The 23117-nt window shown below is 50.1% G+C and overlaps 1 protein-coding gene across 2 annotated transcripts in view; it reads right to left on the bottom strand.

Annotated features, from left to right (window-relative positions):
* Positions 1 to 4055: 4055 nt before the first annotated feature.
* The window catches only part of PPP1R21 (protein phosphatase 1 regulatory subunit 21), a 187801-nt gene continuing 168739 nt past the window's right edge, over positions 4056 to 23117 (bottom strand). For both annotated transcript variants that reach the window (XM_075339212.1, XM_075339213.1), the window contains one exon: positions 4056 to 4711. In XM_075339212.1, coding sequence (XP_075195327.1) covers positions 4682 to 4711 — 30 coding nt within the window. In that variant the 3' untranslated portion in view covers positions 4056 to 4681. The remainder of the gene's footprint in view (positions 4712 to 23117) is intronic.

Here is a 23117-nt window from a genome sequence, read left to right as displayed (position 1 = left end):
AAAAAAAAAGAGGCTTGTCCAGCGCTTTGGAGAAAGATTGTTCAAAAACCGAATAGGATATCAAGGTAATTATATTAATCCATAAACCAAAAAGACTGAATTACCTAAAAAAACATTTTTATTCACATATATGCCACAAACAAGGTACACATATTAAAATAAGTGATGAGAAGAAAGGTGGGAATCAATACACTCTACTCCTCACCCTTCCTGTCATACAGGGGTCGGCGTCCTAAAGTTTACTGACGCCCCCGTTCCTCATTCGCATGTGTGATAGTAAATATGTCCACAGGAGACTATCCCTCAAATAAATCCTGATCCTGGAAGAAGCACAACACCTCCGTAATGCCTGGTCAGTTAGTATCACCTGGGTAGCGATGTGTATCCAGTGCGGGTGGCTGCTAGCAGACACCCGCACTGGATACACATCGCTACCCAGGATTTATTTGAGGGATACTGTCTCCTGTGGACATATTTACTATCACACATGCGAATGCGCCTGCACTGCGGGATGTGTCCTCAGATGTGCTGACATCTACCTTTACTTAGACCAGACTTCAGCTGCACATATGGCTGTGCTTGGACCTCGGGATAGCTCTCAGATATGTTGAGGGATATATATATACCCTTGGTCTTCTCTATCAGATGCATTGTCCTGGTCTAATCCCTGGAGGAGGAATTTATTAACAGTAAAATTCCTTGGTATTTATCCATTATTACTGGTTGTAGCTGTGATATAAATGTCAAGGATCTATGCTGCCATACCCCTGATGAGCCCTATTGACTTGATAAGAGGGCGAAACGCGTAGGGTACATCCTGGACAAATGCAACAACAGTTTTTATGATCCTTATTTCCTCTTGACTGATAGTCGACTGAGAACCTCCCCCATATAGAATTTATGACATCTATTGACAGAAATTTATTATCTTGACTAAACTAATGTCACACACTATCTTTATGGGTCTGATTTTGGGTGTTTCACCTTACCCACTTCTAAATTAGGACGCACGGTATTCTCCTAGTGTGAGTGGAGGGCTGTTATAGGACTCAAGCCGACGAGGAACGGGGGCGTCAGTAAACTTTAGGACGCCGACCCCTGTATGACAGGAAGGGTGAGGAGTAGAGTGTATTGATTCCCACCTTTCTTCTCATCACTTATTTTAATATGTGTACCTCGTTTGTGGCATATATGTGAATAAAATGTTTTTTTAGGTAATTCAGTCTTTTGGGTTTATGGAGAAAGATTGTTCAGGCAGGTAAAGTTTCCAATTTTTATTGCCGCATGGTATTCATTAAAAAAGCATTACAGCAAAGTCAGGCAAAACTCCACGGGTGGAGAAATAGGACAATGATGTGAAAGATATGACAATCTTTCTCCAGAGCGCTGGACAAGCCTCTTTTTTAGTCTTAAAGATGTGCACGTGCCGGAGTCAGATGTACGCCTCTTAAAGGGAACCTGTCACCACTTTTTTTGGCATATAAGCTGCAGCCACCACCACCGGGCTCTTATATATGGCATTCTAACATGCTAAAAACCTTTGAAAAATCGCAACATTTTTGTGCAACATGAGGCTTTGCTAAAATTCTGATTCTTGGTGTTTTTACACCTTTTTTGCCCAGCTCTGGGAATGTGCGTAGAGCTACGGTGAGAAGGGAGTATGCCACCCTCGCCCATCATGAGCGGGACACCCCACTTTTAACTTTTCAGACACTCCTGATTCATTAAAGGGAACCTGTCGACACTTTTTTGGCGTATAAGCTGCGGCCACCACCACCGGGCTTTTATATACAGCATTCTAACATGCTGTATATAAGAGCCCAGGCCAGAGGTATAACATAAAAAACACTTTATAATACTTACCTAACGGTCATGCGGTGGGCCATATGGACGTCTCTGTTCTCCGGTGCCGGCGCCGCCTCTTTCGGCCATCTTCGTCCTCTTTCTCAAGCTTGGGTGCATGATGCGGCTACGTCATACACACTCGCCGGTCCTGCGCAGGCGCACTACAATACTTTGATCTGCCCTGCTCACGACCTGAATGCCGGCGAGTGTGTATGACGTCGGACGCGTCATACACCGCGGCTAGAGAAGAAGGACGAATATGGCCGAAAGAGGCGGCGCCGGCACCGGAGAACGAAGACGCCCATATGGCCCACCGCATGACCGTTAGGGAAGTATTATAAAGTGTGTTTTATGTTATACCCCCGGCCTGGGCTCTTATATACAGCATGTTAGAATGCTGTATATAAAAGCCCGGTGGTGGTGGCTGCAGCTTATACGCCAAAAAAGTGGCGACAGGTTCCCTTTAATGAATCAGGAGTGTCTTAAAAGTTAAAAGTTGGGTGTCCCGTTCATGATGGGCGAGGGTGGCCATACTCCCTTCTCAACCTAGCTCTACGCACATTCCTAGAGCTGGGCAAAAAAGGTGTAAAAATACCAAGAATCAGAATTTTAGCAAAGCCTCATGTTGCACAAAAATGTTGCGATTTTTCAAAGGTTTTTACGACATAAATCTGGCATAGGAGCTTTGATGAATTGGGGCCATAATTGTATGGATGTTATTATGGATGGATGAATTTCTATCACTAGGTACCAGCACCAACTCATGCACATTTGCACATTATCCATCATTAGGCACCAGCACCACCTCATGCACATTATTCCTTTTCTAGACCTCCCCGAAGTTCCAATCCTCATGAATATTAGAATATGAATATTGAATGCTGGCTTCTGCTGACAGGTACAAGACGTACCCAGGTAAAGGTAATGGCCTAAATTTCATGTGAAATTTAGCAAGGTTGTTGGAGTTTTTTCCCATTCGCAATGAGATTTATATAAAAATGCTTATTTATTCCATTCTTTATCAAAATTTTTTTTAACTTCTTCATATTCTAAAATAATTTTTATCCTTTCATATGAAAAGCAAAATTCTGCATTTGAAAGATATTTTGGGGTGAATCCCTTTCAACCATTTTATTTTAATGACTTTATGTAATTAATACAGATCTCCATTGACACACACAGCATTTTTTATGCATGCTGAGGATTTGCAAACAAGCACCATGAGCATAATAATGTCAGGCCTCATTCACATGTCTGTGTGGTATCCATTTTTTTCATTATAATCTATGGTGCTATTCACGTCTGTATTTTTGCACAGACCATGAGTCTAGGCAAAACTAACGGAGACAGGTCATTTTTTTCTGACATACAAATCTATGGGTCCATCAAAAACACATACAGCACATGATGACATGGCACTAGACAGTGAGAGCAGTGATTAGAACTGTTCTGGAATCTGTGGATGATGGGGGCTGCTGATTTGTCAAAATTTGTAACAGTAACTTGTCAGGAGCAAAGAGGGAGGTAAAGCTGCTAGCTGCTGTATAGAAATCAATGGTCTGGAGTAATCTGTGTAACCCCAGCCAACCACTGACTGGCTGACCATGTAGAGTGTACTCAGGAAGCTGCCAATCAGTGATGTGGGTGAAGTAATACACAGCTCAGCATTCTGAGCACTGCTACATCTATGGCCCCCTTCACGCATCCGTGCAAAACACTGACTTTTGCACGACCGTATTGAAGGTGCATCTGGCCCTCCGTGTGCCGTGATTTTGGCACACGTGTGTTCTCTGTGTGCTATCCATGATAGCACTTGGAAATCAGGAACTTTTTTCTTGCTTGTCCCCAGCGCTGCGCTTTCGGGTGCACGGTGCAGTGAATATGCATGAGCATAATGAGCGGGCCCAGAAGCAAGTGACAGCGGCACTGGAGACAGGCGAGTCTAGATAACCATTTTATTTCAAAGACACTTGTTTTCTTCGGTACATGTCACACAGATCACATCAGTGTGCGGTCCTTGTTACATCAGTATTGCTGGAGAAAAACGGATGTCGCAGTGTGCAGCACACGGACACACGGTCCTTCATGCTGCTCCCCGGCACCTCACAGGGCAGGAAACTGCAGCCCATCGCATATTTTGTTCATTTTCCCAGTGATATGACAGTAATAGATGGAAATATCCCTTTAATTGAAACAATACAGAGTCAATGTGATTTTGTAAGAATTTATTGATAAACGTAGTAATTCCTTTCTCTTTGTTTCTTTTTTTGCTCAATGTACAGACATTAAGGTTTCATAACTGGAGGCAAATACTAATTATTTGTTTACAAGTAAACAGACCTTGAATGGAACAAAATTCTCCCTTTACGTCTCTGTTGTAGGTCACAGAGCAGAAAACAACGTAGTAATACAAGTCTCTTACAAAACAGAACGTACAATTACAGACAATTCATGTGTTTTGGAAATAAAGCCTGAAAAAAGTACAAAAGAAAAAACATATTAAAGCTGTAAAGTAGTAACGAAATAATATCAGATTTAAAAAATAAAAAAAGGAAAAATCAAAAAAAAGTGCAATTGTAAAAACTTTCAAAAAGGAGGTAAAACGATGAATTGGAAGTATTCTTTCTGTACGGTTGTTCCAAACTTTGCAGTCAGGTCACAGGTGTTGTCAGGACGTGGGGAAGGTTGACACATTTCATGTTTGGCGAGATCCTTTCGCAGACAGAAGGGATTCGGATTCACATATATCACAGGGATAAGGTGACGGCAGGACTCTGCAAAGACCGTTCTGCAGGGTGGATATAGCAGCAGCGTTATCTGCCCTCATCTGCGGCAACTATCGATTTTTGTTCTTCTTGGAATTTCCCTGCGGTCACAAAGAAAACAAAAAACGAAGAAACAAATTAAAAATGTACATTACACAGACATCCGCTACATTTATTAAGACGGTATTATTTCATTACACTTAGGAAAAGGAAGAAGTGAAGTTAGGCCGGTGTCGGAAGGTTTCTTCCATATTACCGTATTTTTCGCTTTATAAGACGCACCTGATTATAAGACGCACCCCCAAATTTGGTGAAGGAATAGAGAATTTTTTAATAAATTGGGTCCGTCTTATAATGCCAGTGTCCGTCTAACAAATCATATAGGGTATATGTCCCTCATAGCCCCCCATCCTAAAATTAGCCCCTTTAATCTGTATATGGCCACCTTATATTGAATATAGCCCCCTTGTGCTGGCACACGTCCCCCAGTGGTGCCACATGTCCCCTATGGCTGGCACACGGCCCACTGTGGCGGCACACATGGCCCACTGTCGCTGCACACACGGCCCCCCTGTGGCTGCACACACGGCCCCCCCCTGTGGCTGCACACACGGCCCCCCTGTGGCTGCACACACGGCCCCCCCCTGTGGCTGCACACACGGCCCCCCCCTGTGGCTGCACACACGGCCCCCCCCCTGTGGCTGCACACACGGCCCCCCCCTGTGGCTGCACACACGGCCCCCCCCCTGTGGCTGCACACACGGGCCTCCCCTGTGGCTGCACACACGGCCCCCCCCTGTGACTGCACACACTGCCCCCCCTGTGACTGCACACACGGCCCCCCCCTGTGGCTGCACACACGGCCCCCCCCTGTGGCTGCACACACGGCCCCCCCTGTGACTGCACACACGGCCCCCCCCTGTGACTGCACACACGGCCCCCCCCTGTGACTGCACACACGGCCCCCCCCTGTGACTGCACACACGGCCCCCCCCCTGTGACTGCACACACGGCCCCCCCCCCCCCCCTGTGGCTGCACACACGGCCCCCCCTGTGGCTGCACACACGCCCCCCCCCCGTGACTGCACACACGGCCCCCCCCTGTGACTGCACACACGGCCCCCCCCTGTGACTGCACACACGGCCCCCCCCCTGTGACTGCACACACGGCCCCCCCTGTGACTGCACACACGGCCCCCCCCCCCCCCTGTGGCTGCACACACGGCCCCCCCCTGTGACTGCACACACGGCCCCCCCCCTGTGACTGCACACACGGCCCCCCCCTGTGGCTGCACACACGGCCCCCCCTGTGGCTGCACACACGGCCCCCCCTGTGACTGCACACACGGCCCCCCCCCTGTGGCTGCACACACGGCCCCCCCCTGTGGCTGCACACACGGCCCCCCCCCTGTGGCTGCACACACGGCCCCCCCTGTGACTGCACACACGGCCCCCCCCCTGTGACTGCACACACGGCCCCCCCCTGTGACTGCACACACGGCCCCCCCCTGTGACTGCACACACGGCCCCCCCCTGTGACTGCACACACGGCCCCCCCCCTGTGGCTGCACACACGGCCCCCCCCTGTGGCTGCACACACGGCCCCCCCCCTGTGACTGCACACACGGCCCCCCCCTGTGGCTGCACACACGGCCCCCCCTGTGGCTGCACACACGGCCCCCCCCCCTGTGGCTGCACACACGGCCCCCCCTGTGGCTGCACACACGGCCCCCCCCCTGTGGCTGCACACACGGCCCCCCCCCTGTGGCTGCACACATGCTGCTGCTTTTAGTAAAATAAACTGTTTCCTTACCCTCTCCAGCACTGTGGTCTATCGTGTCCCCCTCCTCGGGGTTGAACTCCGGCCTCCTGCATTTCCTGGTTCTCGGCCGGTCATGTGATCGGCACGGCAGAGTGAAATCATCTCTGCTTGCCTTATCACAGACAGCAGCAGCAGGAGACCGGAGATCAGCGCTGGAGGAGGTGAGTAAAGAGTTTTTTATTTTACTATGGGTAGCAGCACGGGGGCCATAGCTAACACAGGGGGAGGGGGCATGTGCGATCACAGGGGGGCAGGCAGATATAATATGCACCGCTGCTCCAGCCCCTCAGCGTGATGCGGTTTCAGCACCACACTGCTGATGGACAGCGGCTGTGCATATTATATGAGCGGGAGCAGGAGAAGCTGTCACCTGCCCCACGGCACCGCTCAAGAGCTGCCACCACCTCCCCTGGACTCTGTAGTGTGTGTGTGTATATATATATGTACACCCCCCCCCCCCGTATATTCGGATTATAAGACGCACCCCCTACTTTCCCCCAAAATTTGGGGGAACAAAAGTGCGTCTTATAAAGCGAAAAATACGGTATTCTAATTTAATTAGCTCTTTTTATAATTCATTGCATTTAATTATTTATTTTACTCTAATATAGCACTATTAATTCCGCAGCGCTTTACAGACATCACTGTCCCCATTGGGGCTCACTATCTACATTCTCTATCAGTAGGTCTTTGGAGTGTGCAAGGAAACCGGAGAAAAAGTAACAAAAATCCACGACGGTCACTGAAATACACCGATTAAATGGAATCAAATTTGGCCCCTAAAGCTGTGGCCACTAACAGTGGGCTCTTATATACAGTATTCTGGAATACTGTATATAAGAGCCCAGGCAGCTCTGCAGAACGTAAAAAAAAAAATATCACTAATACTCATCTGCGGGGGCAGTTCGGTCCAATAGGTGTCGCTGATCTCCGGTCAGGCGCCTCCTCTCTCCGGCCTTCAACTGAGGGCAGATCAAAGTACAGTAATGCGGCGGGCGCAGGGACGAGGAAAGATGAAAGACAACCTGCGCAGGCGCAAGGAAAGGTGAAATACCGCCTCCACATGCGCACTACAATACGTTGATGTGCCCTAACCAGGGCAGATCAAAGCGGCCTGCGCAGGACCGCAATGCTGGCTTGTGTGGATGACGTAGGACACATCATCCATGCTGGGCTGGGTCGAGGGAGGATGGCAATCACAGCAAAGAAGAGGCGCCGGACCGGAAAGAAGTGATCACATTCGGACCGGAACGCCCCCGTAGGTGAGTATTATAAAAAAAATTTACGATCTACAGAGCGATTTGGGATCTTATATACAGTATTCTGGAATACTGTATATAAGAGACTAGTGGTGGTGGCCACAGCTTATAGTTGCCAAATCTGGTGACAAGTTCCCTTTAAAGTAATTTTCTACTTAAAATGTACTGTATGTCAAATAATGAAAATCTGACACTGCTTGTGAATTATGGTTCAACAGAAGAAAAAAAAAAAAAAACTAGACAACTAATCAAACCGGCCTGGACAAAAATAATGGTGTCCTTGACTTCATATTTTGTTGCTCAACCTTTTGAGGCAATCACTGCAAACGATTTCTGTAACTCTCAGTGAGACTTCTGCACATGTCCACAGCTATTTTGGCATACTCCTCATGAGCATAAGTCTCCGGCTGTCTCAGGTGTGAAGGCGCCTTCCCCAAACAGCAGCTTTCAGCTCCTTCCATAGATATGCAATAAGATTTAGATCAGGGCTCATAGAAGCCATTTCAGAATAGTCCAATGCTTTGCTCTTTGCCATTCTTGGATGTTTTTAGCTGTGTTTTGGGTCATCAGAATATTGGAAGACCCATGACCTTCGACTCAGACCAAGCTTTCTGACACAGGGCAGCACATTTTCACAACAGAATGCCTTGATAGTCTTGAGATTTCATTGCACCCTGCACAGATTCAAGACCCCCAGTGCCAGATGCAACAAACATCTGAAAATGGAGCGGATGCGACCTGCAAAAAAGCTCAAGTTTTGTCTTATCTGTCCAAAGGACATTCTCCCAGCACCTTTATGGCTTGACAATATACACTTTGGCGAATTCCATTCTTACCCTTATGATTTGCCTTCAACACTAGTTTCCTCATCGGTTGTTTTCCATGGAGTCCACTTGACCAAGACAACGATGGATGGTGCAATCTGACACTGATGTACCCTAACCTTGGAGTTCACCTCTAATCTCTTAAAATTGTCCTTGGCTGTTTGGTTACCAGTCTTATCAATCTCTGCAATTTGTTATCCTTTTTCCTCTTGCAGCCACATCCATGGAGGATGGCTATAGTAGCATAAACCTTAAACTTCTAAACATTATGTACAGCTGTAGTTATGGGAACTTGTTCGGAGATGGTCTTAAAGCCTTTACCTTTAACATGTTTATCTAAAAAGGACTTCCTAATCTCCAGAGACAAGTATCGCCTCAGTTTTGTTTGCTTCATGTTCAGTGTGGTACAAACTATGATACCAAACAGCACAGTGACTACTTTTCACCCTTCAAGGGGGATATCTGGAACTTTTTCTTTTCTTTACAATGAGCTTAAGCACTAACAAGAAATAGTTGATGAATATCTGCCTGTTGTGCTCAGCGCTGATCTCTGCCGGCACATAGAAGTCACAGACCGCTCCTGCAGGCGATTCAGTGGCTTCCGCTGATGTCACAACCACATACAAGTGGCTTTTTTTTTTGTTATGCTTTGTTGACGGCGTGACTGCAAACATCATGCTAATCGTCAGCCGGCCATTCGCTGCCTAACTGTTGAAAAGCAGCCGTCAATCAGTATGACATCAGCAGTCATGCACAGTCGACAGAGCAGCCCAGAAGAAGTAGAGCCGGTTCGTTAACAGAGCTCCACCCAGTGCCCTATACAACAGGCAGATAATTGCCCTCAGTTAGCAACTATCTGGTTGTTAGCAGCAATCTCGTTATGTGAGAAGTATCCCTGAGTCACAGGTTTTGTGACATACCAGTGACCTCATCAGCGATCTCGTTATGTGTGATACTAAGCAGCGACCTGGCCCCTGCTGTGAAATCGCTGATCGTTACACACTGCTCTGGTTCATTTTTTGCTCGTTGGTCTCCCGCTGTGCCACACGCATCGACGAGTTTGACTGCGGGAGACCAACGAGCACAGACTATGTAAGCAGCGTACGCTGGTAACCAGGGAAAATATTGGGTAACTAAGCAAAGCGCTTTGCTTGGTTACCAAATATTTACCCTGGTTACCAGTGTACACCGCTTACAAGCTGCCAGCGCTGGCTCCCTGCACACGTAGCCAGGGTAAATATCGGGTAACTAAGCAAAGCGCTTTGCTTAGTTACCCGATATTTACCCTGGTTACTAAGCGCAGCATCGTTACACGAGTCGCTGGTGGCTGATGATATCTGACTGATTGACAGTGTGACGCCCCTGATTAGGGTATGGACACAAACACGTAGTAACCAGGACACACGCACAGCTTAGAGGGGACCCCTGGGCAGACCCAGGGAGGGGGGTAGCCCTCGCATCCCAGCTAGTGGTGGGTAATGGAACTGGAAGCTAGAGAGTGTGCAGTGGCAGTCAGAGGAGAAGGTGGTGAGCAGCCGCGTCTGAGGTGTAGAGCAGAAGAGCAGGACACCGTCAGACCCTGCACCTGTAGTGGCTGCTAGCGGGGGAGAGCGACTACCCAGTGGGGCTGCCTGAAAACCACCTAGTGAAGACTTGGCCGAGTAAGGAGACTACCGGTACACCAGGCCCGCACGGGGAAACAGGTCCCTAGAGCAGGAACCCATTTACTCGGCCTGCTAAACCTGCTGGTGAGGGTGCTGGATGTACCTCACCGAACCACACAGAGCCCGCAGCATCAACAACAACGAGGGGGCCCATAAGTAAAAGAAGGCAAGCAGCCAGCATTACTTGGTCCACGCTGTCAGCAAACGGGCCAGAGAGGGGAGAACGGCCATTGCGACTTCCCTGGGTGATTCCCGCATTACTACAAATAAGGAGTCACCCCAAACAAGAAGGGCTAGGAAGGAGAGTCAGCAGTCACCCCTGGATCAGCCTGAAGGATACCTGGTTCCACCTGGTCCGTCATAGCATCGCCTGGGTTGTCTCACGTTACCATCAGAAAAGGGAGTAAAAACCCTGAAAGACATTGCTGCCTGTGTGTGAGTTCTTCTGCGACTTGTGGTACTACACACTACACCTGAGCCCCTGGGGCCAGCCTCACTCTCGGGAGGCCATAACACCAGACTGCATTTACCATCAGCCCCAGACGCTCTCTAAACTGCAGTGGCGGTCACCCCTGACCGCAATTACCGAGAGTGGCGTCACGATTCCCATTGAAGTTAACCTGACTAACCTGTGGCCAGAAGATTCCCAACACGTGAAGACCCTGAGGCGACCTGAAGGTGAGACGGGGCTTCACAACAGCTCACCAGCGACCATGTAGCGATGCACCAACGATCCCTGCCAGGTCGGATCGCTGGTGTGATCGATGGTGCGCTACGTGAGACGGTACCCTTAGCGTTTAGGCACTTAAAAATAAATAAATAATCCTGGCTAACTTTTAATAGGTGGACTGATTACAACTTTGTAGATACCAGTGATGCTAATTACAGGACACACCTTAGTTTCACATGTCCCTATGGTCACATTATTTTCAATCATTTTTGTCCAAGCCATTTCAATTAGTTTATTTTTTTGTTATTTTTTTTTATTGAACACTTCACAATCAATGTCTGATTCTCATTAGTTGAAATTCAGTAAATTTAAATTGGTAATTACTTTTGTCACTTTCAAGCTATTTCAGTGACCACTCTGGGTTTTTCTTACTTTAACGGAAGAGTGCCAACTATTTTGTCCACGTGAACACTTCATAGTTAGACATGGAACTTGAAATTGTTCCAAATTCTGGATATGAAGTAACTGTCCACCTTTCCACAATGTGTTAATTTTGCTTCCTAATATGCAGTGTCTTTGTTGTGGTCAGAGTTTTACTTTTATGATGCAGATCCTCAAATCTTCTGCAAAAATCATACTTAAAATCTGCAAATCACTTTAATTATGTTATTAGGACTATGCTGTTCTACAGGCGATCTGTGAAAAGACAGGTAAGCTTTAACGGATAAAATTCTGTGTGCAGCCACACGTTCCAGTTCCAAACCTGATGTATTCGTACAGGACATGTCCGACTCCTGTGCACAGAGTGGGCTCAGCAGCAAAGCCGGCTCCATACTTGCTGCATTATACCCCCGTGCCCGCTAATATCCACAGCAAATCAGAACCACCTCTTCTGGAGCATTATATGGTAAATTAAATAGTGGGCATTCAATCATACCACTTGTCTTGCACAAAAAAAAAAATAAAAAAAAGTGGAGGTGGAAAAACGACATTGATGTACTAGTGTGTACAGTGTTGGAGGTGCATCAATTCCAGCAGATGACGACTGTGTGACACAGCCGACATCTGCCTTTATCAGCAGCGAGCGGAATTAACCCTCTAAATGCCTCAGTTTAAAATGTGAGCACCAGTTTTACAAGGCCATTGCTGCCTACATGAGCGCAGGCTGCCAATGAGATACCAGAGGAGCCAGTGAGCATGCCATCATGGTGCTCCTGTGAAGACCAGCCTGTGGCTTGTGTTTATAGGAACCCACCATTGTTAACTATATAGGGCAACATATTGCTTCTACTAAATAAAACTATGGCCATCACAATTACAGGTGCAAGATGCCATAAGGGACTAACAAAATATAGCAAAATATTAAAAAATATAAAAAAAAACAAAAACAAACTTATGAAGACTCAAATCTCCCCCTTTTGCACAATTAAAAATAAAAAAAAATTAAAGGGTTATTCCCATCTCAAAGATCCTATCCCAATATGCTGTAGGTGTATATTATGTTAGCAAATACCTCCAACTAGAAATGTAATATAGTTCTCCTGATTAGCTATGTCTCTTACCTCATGTGCAGGGCATTGCAGCAGCTTATATATTCATGAATTTGATCACTCATAGTGAGTTGATTAGTTGCTTGTGGTCGCAGCCATGGCTAACTAAGCTGCTGCAATGCCCTGCACATGAGGTAAGCGACATAGCTAAATCAGGAGAATTATACTACATTTCTAATTGGAGGTATTTGCTAAAATTATTACACCTACTACATAAACAAGCAATATAACTGCATTTGTAAAGCTGGGGCCACACGGGGACTAATGCGATCCTCGCATGACACTCTGCTCACGCTGGCAGCACAGTGGGAGACGAGTGTCATGTGAGTGTAACTGCAACTGAGGTCCGGTCATGCGCTTGGACCTCAGCTGCGGGGGACAGGCCGGCACTGAGGAGGGGCGGGCCAGCACTGAGGAGGAGAGGGAGGGATTTATCTCCCTCTCTCCTCTGTTGCCAGCTATTGCCATTCTCGCCCTGCACTCGCGGGACACCGGTGTACTGCGAGTGTAGGCAATCTTTCTCTCGCCCCATTCACTTGAATGGGTGCGAGAGAAACAGACTTGCATTTCAATCGCAACATGCTGCGATTGTTTTCTCAGTCCGATTGGGGCAGAGAATATAATCGCTCATGGGTGCTGACACATAGGCTAATATTGGTCCGAGTGGAATGCGATGTTTTATCGCACTGCACTTGGTCCGATTTTCATGCCGTGTGTCTTAGGCCTTAAAATGTCATCTATTAAAATATAAACCTAATTAATCCAATTTATAACATGACAGAAAAAGTTGTTAATCAGCGAAGGGGGGTGGGGGTGCATTAAAATGAATAGCCCTAAGCTCCTGTGTTTGGTTTGAACAGTCATTCTGTGCTGACAGAGCCCCTTTAAATAAGAAAAAGACTACATAAGTTTAGTATTGCTGTAATCGTACTGACCTGAAGAATAATGATACCACATTATTTTTACAGAACAAATACTGTAAGAACAAAAAACAATTGCAAAGTTGCATATTTTTTTACAATTTTTCAGCATATTAAATGGTAAAATGAATGGGGTCATTCAAAGCTACAATCCATATGCAGCATGTTCTTCTCAGTTGTGGCTGCGGTTAGCCCTATTTGTTTTTCCGTTCTGTCTATACAGGGAATATAAAATTCACACAACCTAAAAAATGGTGGCAGCAAGCCAATGTGCAAATGTGAATTAATAAAAAGAATTGCAGTCAGCACCCAGCAAACAATTACAAAAACCAACACAAGTGACTATAACTACATTTAGAATAACTATATTGTTCAAAAATGCATAATAAAAAGGACAATATAAAAAAGAGAATTTTGTCTACTTACCGTAAATTCTTTTTCTTATAGTTCTGTATTGGGAGACCCAGACCTTGGGTGTTTAGCTTCTGCCTCCGGAGGACACACAAAGTACTACACTTAAAAGTGTAGCTCCTCCCTCTGAGCTTATACACCCCCTGGTGAGCCAGTCCCAGCGAGTTTAGTGCAAAAGCTGAAGGAGAATAGCCACCCACGAGTAGAACAGAGCAAGAGGCGGAACAACCGGAGACTCTGTCCACGACAACAGCCGGTGAAAACACGCGGAACAAGAAATTGGCAACAGCGAGGGTGCTGGGTCTCCCAATACGGAACTATAAGAAAAAGAATTTACGGTAAGTAAACAAAATTCTCTTTTTCTTTATCGTTCCTATGGGAGACCCAGACCATGGGACGTTCCAAAGCAGTCCATGGGTGGGAATAAACAGAAAAACTAAGAAGTAGGCAGAACCTAACTTCACAAATGGGCGACCGCCGCCTGAAGGATGCGTCTGCCCCAGCTCGCATCTGCCGAAGCATGAGCATGCACTTGGTAGTGCTTCGAGAAGGTATGCAGGCTAGTCCAAGTGGCAGCCTGACAGACTTGTTGAGCCGTAGCCTGGTGCCTAAAAGCCCAAGAGGCACCGACAGCTCTGGTCGAGTGTGCCTTTATCCCCGGCGGGGGAGGCACCCGAGTACTCTGGTAGGCGTCCGAAATGGTCGATCTAATCCAACGGGCTAAGGTCGGCTTAGAAGCAGGGAGGCCCTTGCGCCGACCTGTGGTTAGCACAAAAAGAGAGTTGCACCGCCTAAGCGCAGCGGTGCGAGACACATAGATCCGGAGAGCACGCACCAGATCTAGAGTATGCAGCGCTTTTTCAAAGCGATGAACAGGAGCCGGACAGAAGGAAGGAAGGGTAATGTCCTGGTTAAGGTGGAAAGGAGAGACCACCTTAGGAAGAAAGTCCGGAGTCGGACGGAGAACCACCTTGTCTTGATGAAAAACTAAAAAAGGTGACTCCGAAGAGAGCGCAGCCAAATCAGAGACTCTCCTGAGAGAAGTTATGGCAACCAGAAAGGCCACTTTCTGAGAAAGACGATACAAAGAAACCTCCCTAAGAGGCTCAAAAGGGGGTTTCTGCAATACCGTGAGGACCAAGTTAAGGTCCCAGGGATCCAAGGGCCGCCGATACGGCGGAATGATGTGAGACGCGAATTGCATGAAGGTGCTGACCTGAGCCAGCCGAGGGAGACGCCGCTGGAACAGCACTGATACAGCTGAGACTTGTCCCTTGAGAGAGTTGAGGGACAGTCCTAGCTGCAGACCGGACTGTAGAAAAGACAGAAGGGTCGGCAAAGAGAATGGCCAAGGAGGATGGCCGGTAGAGCGACACCAGGACAGGAAAATTTTCCAAGTCCTGTGATAGATCTTAGCGGAGGAAGACTTACGGGCCCGAGTCATAATGGAGATGACTTCAGGAGAAATACCAGAAGCCGTCAAAATCCAGGACTCAAGAGCCACACCGTCAATTTGAGAGCCGCAGAATTCGGGCGGAAAAACGGACCTTGCGAGAGTAGGTCTGGACGGTCCGGGAGATGCCACGGCATCTCTACGGACAGGTGGAGCAGGTCCGGATAACAAGCTCGCCTGGGCCAGTCCGGTGCAATGAGGATGACTCGACGGCCCTCCATTCTGATCTTGCGCAGGACTCTGGGCAAGAGAGCTAGAGGGGGAAACACATAAGACAGACGAAACTGGGACCAGTCTTGAACCAGAGCGTCCGCGGCGAAGGCCTGAGGATCGTGGGAGCGAGCCACGTAAACAAAAACTTTGTTGTTGTGACGGGATGCCATTAGGTCCACGTCCGGAGTGCCCCATTTGCGTCAGATTGACTGAAACACTGCCGGGTGCAGGGACCACTCGCCACCGTCCACGCTTTGACGGCTGAGATAATCTGCCTCCCAGTTTTCCACGCCTGGGATGTGGACTGCGGATATGGTGGACCTGGAGTCTTCCGCCCATTGAAGAATGCGTTGTACCTCCATCATTACCAGGCGACTGCGTGTCCCGCCTTGGTGACTGATGTAGGCAACCGCTGTCGCGTTGTCTGACTGGACTCGAATGTGCCTGCCCGCCAACAGGTGGTGAAAAGCTAGGAGAGCTAGAAGCACGGCTCTGGTTTCCAGCACATTGATTGAAAGGGCTGACTCGGACGGAGTCCAAGTGCCCTGCGCTCTGGTGGAGACATACCGCTCGCCAGCCGGATAGACTGGCATCCGTGGTGAGAATCACCCAGGACGGGGCCAGGAAGGAGCGCCCTTGGGACAGGGAGAGGGGCCGAAGCCACCACTGAAGGGAGCTCCTGGTCTGTGGCGACAGAGCCACCAACTTGTGTAAGGAGGAAGGACGCTTGTCCCAACAGCGGAGAATGTCCAGCTGCAGGGGGCGCAGATTGAACTGGGCAAAGGGAACAGCCCCCATGGACGCCACCATTTGACCCAGCACCTGCATCAGACGCCTGAGAGTATAACGGTGGGACCTCAGAAGAGAGCGCACCGCCAACTGGAGTGACAGCTGTTTGTTTAAGGGCAACTTCACTAGAGCCGACGAAGTCTCGAACTGCATCCCTAGGTACGTGAGACTCTGGGTCGGAGTCAGAGTGGATTTGGGAAGATTGACAAGCCACCCGAATTGGGCTAGAGTGGCGAGAGTGAGCGAGACACTCCGCTGACAGTATGCGCTGGATGAAGCCTTGACTAGAAGGTCGTCCAGGTAAGGAATCACTGCCAACCCCTGGAGGTGCAGAACCGCAATCACTGCTGCCATGACCTTGGTGAATACCCGAGGGGCCGTGGCTAACCCGAAGGGGAGAGCCACGAATTGGAAATGATCTTCTCCTATTGCAAAACGAAGCCAACGCTGGTGTGAAACTGCAATTGGCACATGCAGATAGGCATCTCTGATGTCGATGGACGCCAGGAAATCCCCTTGGGTCATTGAGGCAATGACTGATCGCAGAGACTCCATGCGAAAGTGCCGCACCTGAACATGCTTGTTAAGAAGCTTGAGATCCAGGATGGGCCGGAAGGTACCGTCCTTTTTGGGAACTAGGAAGAGATTTGAGTAGAAACCTCTGAACCGTTCCTGGGCGGGAACTGGTACAATTACTCCGTTGGCCTGCAAGGCTGCCACGGCCTGTGAGAAGGCGGCGGCCTTGGAGCAGGGGGGAGTTGAGAGAAAAAAATCTGTTTGGCGGGCTGGAAGAGAATTCTATCCTGTAGCCGTGGGAGATGATATCTCTCACCCACTGATCGGAGACGTGTTGAAACCAAGCGTTGCCAAAGTGGGAGAGCCTGCCACCGACTAAGGACGTTGCCGGAGCGGGCAGAGAGTCACGAGGAGGCTGCCTTAGTGGCAGAACCTCCTGCGGTCTTCTGTGGACACGCTTTTGGGCGCCAGTTGGATTTCTGGTCCTTAGCTGAGTTAGCGGACAAGGCGGAGGGCTTAGAGGACGACCAGTTGGAGGAACGAAAGGAGCGAAACCTCGACTGATTCCTATCCTGGGCAGGTTTCCTGGTTTTGGTTTGTGGCATGGAAGTACTCTTCCCGCCAGTAGCTTCTTTAATAATTTCATCCAGCTGTTCTCCGAACAGCCGGGACCCAGCAAAAGGGAGCCCAGCAAGGTATTTCTTAGAAGAAGCATCTGCCTTCCACTCTCGAAGCCACAAGATCCTGCAGATAACGAGGGAATTAGCCGAAGCCACCGCAGTGCGGTGAGAAGCCTCCAGCATGGCAGACATGGCATAAGATTTAAAAGCTGAAGCTTGAGAAGTTAAGGCAACCATCTCGGGCATAGATTCCCTGGTGAGGGAATGAATCTCCTCTAGAGAAGCAGAGATGGCTTTGAGAGCCCACACTGCTGCAAAAGTTGGGGAAAACGCGGCCCCCGCCGCTTCATACACGGATTTGGCCAGAAGGTCAATCTGACGGTCAGTGGAATCCTTAAGGGAGGTGCCATCAGCCACCGACACAACGGTCCGGGCTGAGAGCCTAGACACCGGAGGGTCTACCTTTGGGGAATGAGCCCACTCCTTGACCACCTCAGGTGAAAAGGGAAAACGGTCATCAGAACCACGCTTTGGGAAGCGCTTGTCAGGACAGGCCCTGGGTTTGGTCACAGCGGCCTGAAAACTGGAGTGGTTAAAGAACACACTCTTTACTCGCTTAGGCGAGGTAAACTGGTGCTTTTCTGCCAGAGAGGGTTGCTCCTCTGATACTGGCGGATTGAGATCCAGTACAGAATTAATGGAAGCAATCAAGTCACTAAGATCTGAGTCACCCTCGGAAAGATCAATGGGGTACATGGAGTTAGCCTCCGAGCCCCCTGTAAAGGCATCCTCCTCATCCTGCGAGTCAGCTCTTGAATCAGAGTCACGGGATGAGGAGGGAGAGGAAACCCTGCGTCTCCTCTTAGGAGGACGGGGTCTGGGCCCTGATGATGAATCCTCTGTGAGCTCCGGTGGACGGAGGTCAGATGATAGAGATCCTAAGGGACCCTTAGCAGTAGAGGCACCCTGTGAAGGGGGCTGATGCATATTCAACAAAGTCCTGGACAGAAGTCCCATGGACTCAGCAAAAGACTGGGAGATAGACCTAGAAAAGGATTCTACCCAAGCCGGGGGTTCAGCCACAGGTGCAGGAGCAGCCTGAGAGACCACTGGGGGCGAGACTCCAGGCTGTGGCACCGCCAAGTTAGAGCAGACATCACAATGTGGATAGGTGCTCGGTTCAGGCAGCAGGAGCTTACATGCAGCGCATACAGTATAAAGCTTTGGAGCCTTGCTCCTCGTGTGAGACATGCTGCTGGAGTGGGGACTGCTTCTACAAAGAGAATGAACCCCAGAGAGTATATACAGAGGTCCACAACCAGAGACCGGTTGTGGCTTACCAGACCGCTGGCAGCGGTGTTGTGTGCCCTCCAGATCCCGAAGCCCGGACCTCCACTGCACAGCACCTCAGCAGGGATGCAGAGTGCAGGCCAGTGCAGAGTGAACCCTGTCTGAGAAAATGGCCGCCGGAGCGAAGAGAGGGGGCGGGACTTGGGGCGTTCCTGTAGGAGAGCGGGATCTGGAGGGCCATAGAGACCTACAGGGGAGGAGACACGCACAGCAGTGGGGAGTGTCCCTCCCCTGTGCAGGACGGCCGCCGGGAGGAGCCGAGCCTGTCCCTCTGCATGAGTGACATGCGAGGGCAGTGAACAGAAACGAGGCCGGGGCCTAAATTTGAGTGGCGAGGCCGACGCGCAGGCACCATCGGCGCGGTTCTCGGGTGACAGCTAGAGAACCCGCCGGAAATGCCAAGATAAATACAGTAAGCACACTCTCCCCATACAATAAAGCACAGGGACCCCCAACATATAAACGTCTCAGGTACTTAGCTGCTGAGACGCAGGGCCAGGTCCCTGGGGATGAGTGCTCCGGTCCAGCAGGGTCCTAAAGGGCTGCGGATGGAGACCGGTCTCCTGCCAGGCATGGAGACCGCGCTGGCTCCCACTTCAAGCCAGAGCCCAGGAGGGATGGTGAAGGAGCACGGCATGTAAGGCTCCAGCCTTGGAATCAACCTTACAACACCACCGACACAGTGGGGTGAGAAGGGACATGCCGTGGGTCCAGACGTGGACCTGCACTTCTTCAATCTCATTCCAAAAAGGAAAAAATCATATGAGAATGCATGTGTGGATGTATGCCTCCTGAACACAAAGTGATAAAACTGGCTGGGACTGGCTCACCAGGGGGTGTATAGGCTCAGAGGGAGGAGCTACACTTTTAAGTGTGGTACTTTGTGTGTCCTCCGGAGGCAGAAGCTAAACACCCAAGGTCTGGGTCTCCCAAAGGAACGATAAAGAAATTCTCTCTTTATCGTTCCTTTGGGAGACCCAGACCTTGGGACGTTCCAAAGCAGTCCTTGAGTGGGAAATAAACAGAAAAACTAAGAAGTAGGCAGAACCTAACTTCACAAATGGGCGACCGCCGCCTGAAGGATGCGTCTGCCCAAGCTCGCATCTGCCGAAGCATGAGCATGCACTTGGCAGTGCTTCGAGAAGGTATGCAGGCTAGCCCAAGTGGCAGCCTGACAGACTTGTTGAGCCGTAGCCTGGTGCCTAAAAGCCCAAGAGGCACCGACAGCTCTGGTCGAGTGTGCTTGGCGCCTGTGTACTCTGGTAGGCGTCCGAAATGGTCGACCTAATCCAACGGGCTAAGGTCGGCTTAGAAGCAGGGAGGCCCTTGCGCCGACCTGTGGTTAGCACAAAAAGAGAGGTGCACCGCCTAAGCGCAGCGGTGCGAGACACATAGATCCGGAGAGCACGCACCAGATCTAGAGTATGTAGAGCTTTTTCAAAGCGATGAACAGGCGCCGGACATAAGGAAGGTAAGGTAATGTCCTGGTTAAGGTGGAAGGGAGAGACCACCTTAGGAAGAAAGTCCGGAGTCGGACGGAGAACCACCTTGTCTTGATGAAAAACTAAAAAAGGTGACTCCGAGGAGAGCGCAGCCAAATCAGAGACTCTCCTGAGAGAAGTTATGGCAACCAGAAAGGCCACTTTCTGTGAAAGACGATACAAAGAAACCTCCCCAAGAGGCTCAAAGGGGGGTTTCTGCAAGACTGTGAGAACCAAGTTAAGGTCCCAGGGGTCCAAGGGCCGCCGGTAAGGCAGAATGATATGAGACGCGCCCTGCATGAAGGTGCGGACCTGAGCCAGCCGAGCGAGACGCCGCTGGAACAGAACTGACAGAGCCGAAACTTGTCCCTTGAGAGAGTTGAGGGACAGTCCTAGCTGCAGACCGGACTGTAGAAAAGACAGAAGAGTCGGCAAGGAGAATGGCCAAGGAGGATGGCCGGTAGAGCGACACCAGGACAGGAAAATTTTCCAAGTCCTGTGATAGATCTTGGCGGAGGAAGACTTGCGCGCCCGAGTCATAGTGGAGATGACTTCAGGGGGGATACCAGAAGCCGTCAAAATCCAGGACTCAAGAGCCACGCTGTCAATTTGAGGGCCGCAGAATTTGAGTGGAAAAACGGACCTTGCGAGAGTAGATCTGGACGGTCCGGGAGATGCCACGGCATCTCTACGGACAGTTGGAGGAGATCCGGATACCAAGCTCGCCTGGGCCAGTCCGGTGCAATGAGGATGACTCGACGACCCTTCATTCTGATCTTGCGCAGGACTCTGGGCAAGAGAGCTAGAGGGGGAAACACGTAGGACAGACGAAACTGGGACCAGTCCTGAACCAGAGCGTCCGCGGCGAAAACCTGAGGATCGTGGGAGCGAGCCACGTAAACAGGAACTTTGTTGTTGTGACGGGATGCCATTAGGTCCACGTCCGGAGTGCCCCATTTGTGTCAGATTGACTGAAACACTGCCGGGTGCAGGGACCACTCGCCACCGTCCACGCTTTGACGGCTGAGATAATCTGCCTCCCAGTTGTCCACGCCTGGGATGTGGACTGCGGATATGGTGGACCTGGAGTCTTCCGCCCATTGAAGAATGCGTTGTACCTCCATCATTACCAGGCGACTGCGTGTCCCGCCTTGGTGACTGATGTAGGCAACCGCTGTCGCGTTGTCTGACTGGACTCGAATGTGCCTGCCCGCCAGCAGGAGAGCTAGAAACACGGCTCTGGTTTCCAGCACATTGATTGAAAGGGCTGACTCGGATGGAGTCCAAGTGCCCTGTGCTCTGTGGTGGAGACATACCGCTCCCCAGCTGGATAGACTGGCATCCGTGGTGAGAATCACCCAGGACGGGGCCAGGAAGGAGCGCCCTTGGGACAGGGAGAGGGGCCGAAGCCACCACTGAAGGGAGCTCCTGGTCCGTGGCGACAGAGCCACCAACTTGTGTAAGGAGGAAGGACGCTTGTCCCAACAGCGGAGAATGTCCAGCTGCAGGGGGCGCAGATTGAACTGGGCAAAGGGAACAGCCCCCATGGACGCCACCATTTGACCCAGCACCTGCATCAGACGCCTGAGAGTATAACGGTGGGATCTCAGAAGAGAGCGCACCGCCAACTGGAGTGACAGCTGTTTGTTTAAGGGCAACTTCACTAGAGCCGACGAAGTCTCGAACTGCATCCCTAGGTACGTGAGACTCTGGGTCGGAGTCAGAGTGGATTTGGGAAGATTGACAAGCCACCCGAATTGGGCTAGAGTGGCGAGAGTGAGCGAGACACTCCGCTGACAGTATGCGCTGGATGAAGCCTTGACTAGAAGGTCGTCCAGGTAAGGGAGCACTGCCAACCCCTGGAGGTGCAGAACCGCAATCACTGCTGCCATGACCTTGGTGAATACCCGAGGGGCCGTGGCTAACCTGAAAGGGAGAGCCACGAATTGGAAATGATCTTCTCCTATTGCAAAACGTAGCCAACGCTGGTGTGAAACTGCAATTGGCACATGCAGATAGGCATCTCTGATGTCGATGGACGCCAGGAAATCCCCTTGGGTCATTGAGGCAATGACTGATCGCAGAGACTCCATGCGAAAGTGCCGCACCTGAACATGCTTGTTGAGAAGCTTGAGATCCAGGATGGGCCGGAAGGTACCGTCCTTTTTGGGAACTAGGAAGAGATTTGAGTAGAAACCTCTGAACCGTTCCCGGGCGGGAACTGGTACAATTACTCCGTTGGCCTGCAAGGCTGCCATGGCCTGTGAGAAGGCGGCGGCCTTGGAGCAGGGGGGAGTTGAGAGAAAAAATCTGTTTGGCGGGCTGGAAGAGAATTCTATCCTGTAGCCGTGGGAGATGATATCTCTCACCCACTGATCGGAGACTTGTTGAAACCAAGCATCGCCAAAGTGGGAGAGCCTGCCACCGACTAAGGACGTTGCCAAAGCGGGCAGAGAGTCACGAGGAGGCTGCCTTAGTGGCAGAACCTCCTGCGGTCTTCTGTGGACGCGCTTTTGGGCGCCAGTTGGATTTCTGGTCCTTAGCTGAGTTAGCGGACAAGGCGGAGGGCTTAGAGGACGACCAGTTGGAGGAACGAAAGGAGCGAAACATCGACTGATTCCTACCCTGGGTAGGTTTCCTTGTTTTGGTTTGTGGCATGGAAGTACTCTTCCCGCCAGTAGCTTCTTTAAGGGACCCAGCAAAAGGGAGCCCAGCAAGGTATTTCTTAGAAGAAGCATCTGCCTTCCACTCTCGAAGCCACAAGATCCTGCAGATAACGAGGGAATTAGCCGAAGCCACCGCAGTGCGGTGAGAAGCCTCCAGCATGGCAGACATGGCATAAGATGAAAAAGCTGAAGCTTGAGAAGTTAAGGCAACCATCTCGGGCATAGATTCCCTGGTGAGGGAATGCATCTCCTCTAGAGAAGCAGAGATGGCTTTAAGAGCCCACACTGCTGCAAAAGTT

The sequence above is a fragment of the Anomaloglossus baeobatrachus genome, chromosome 3 (assembly GCF_048569485.1).
Source record: "Anomaloglossus baeobatrachus isolate aAnoBae1 chromosome 3, aAnoBae1.hap1, whole genome shotgun sequence".
In the NCBI taxonomy this organism is placed as follows: Eukaryota; Metazoa; Chordata; class Amphibia; order Anura; family Aromobatidae; genus Anomaloglossus; species Anomaloglossus baeobatrachus.
This window is presented reverse-complemented; position numbering and strand designations above follow the sequence as displayed.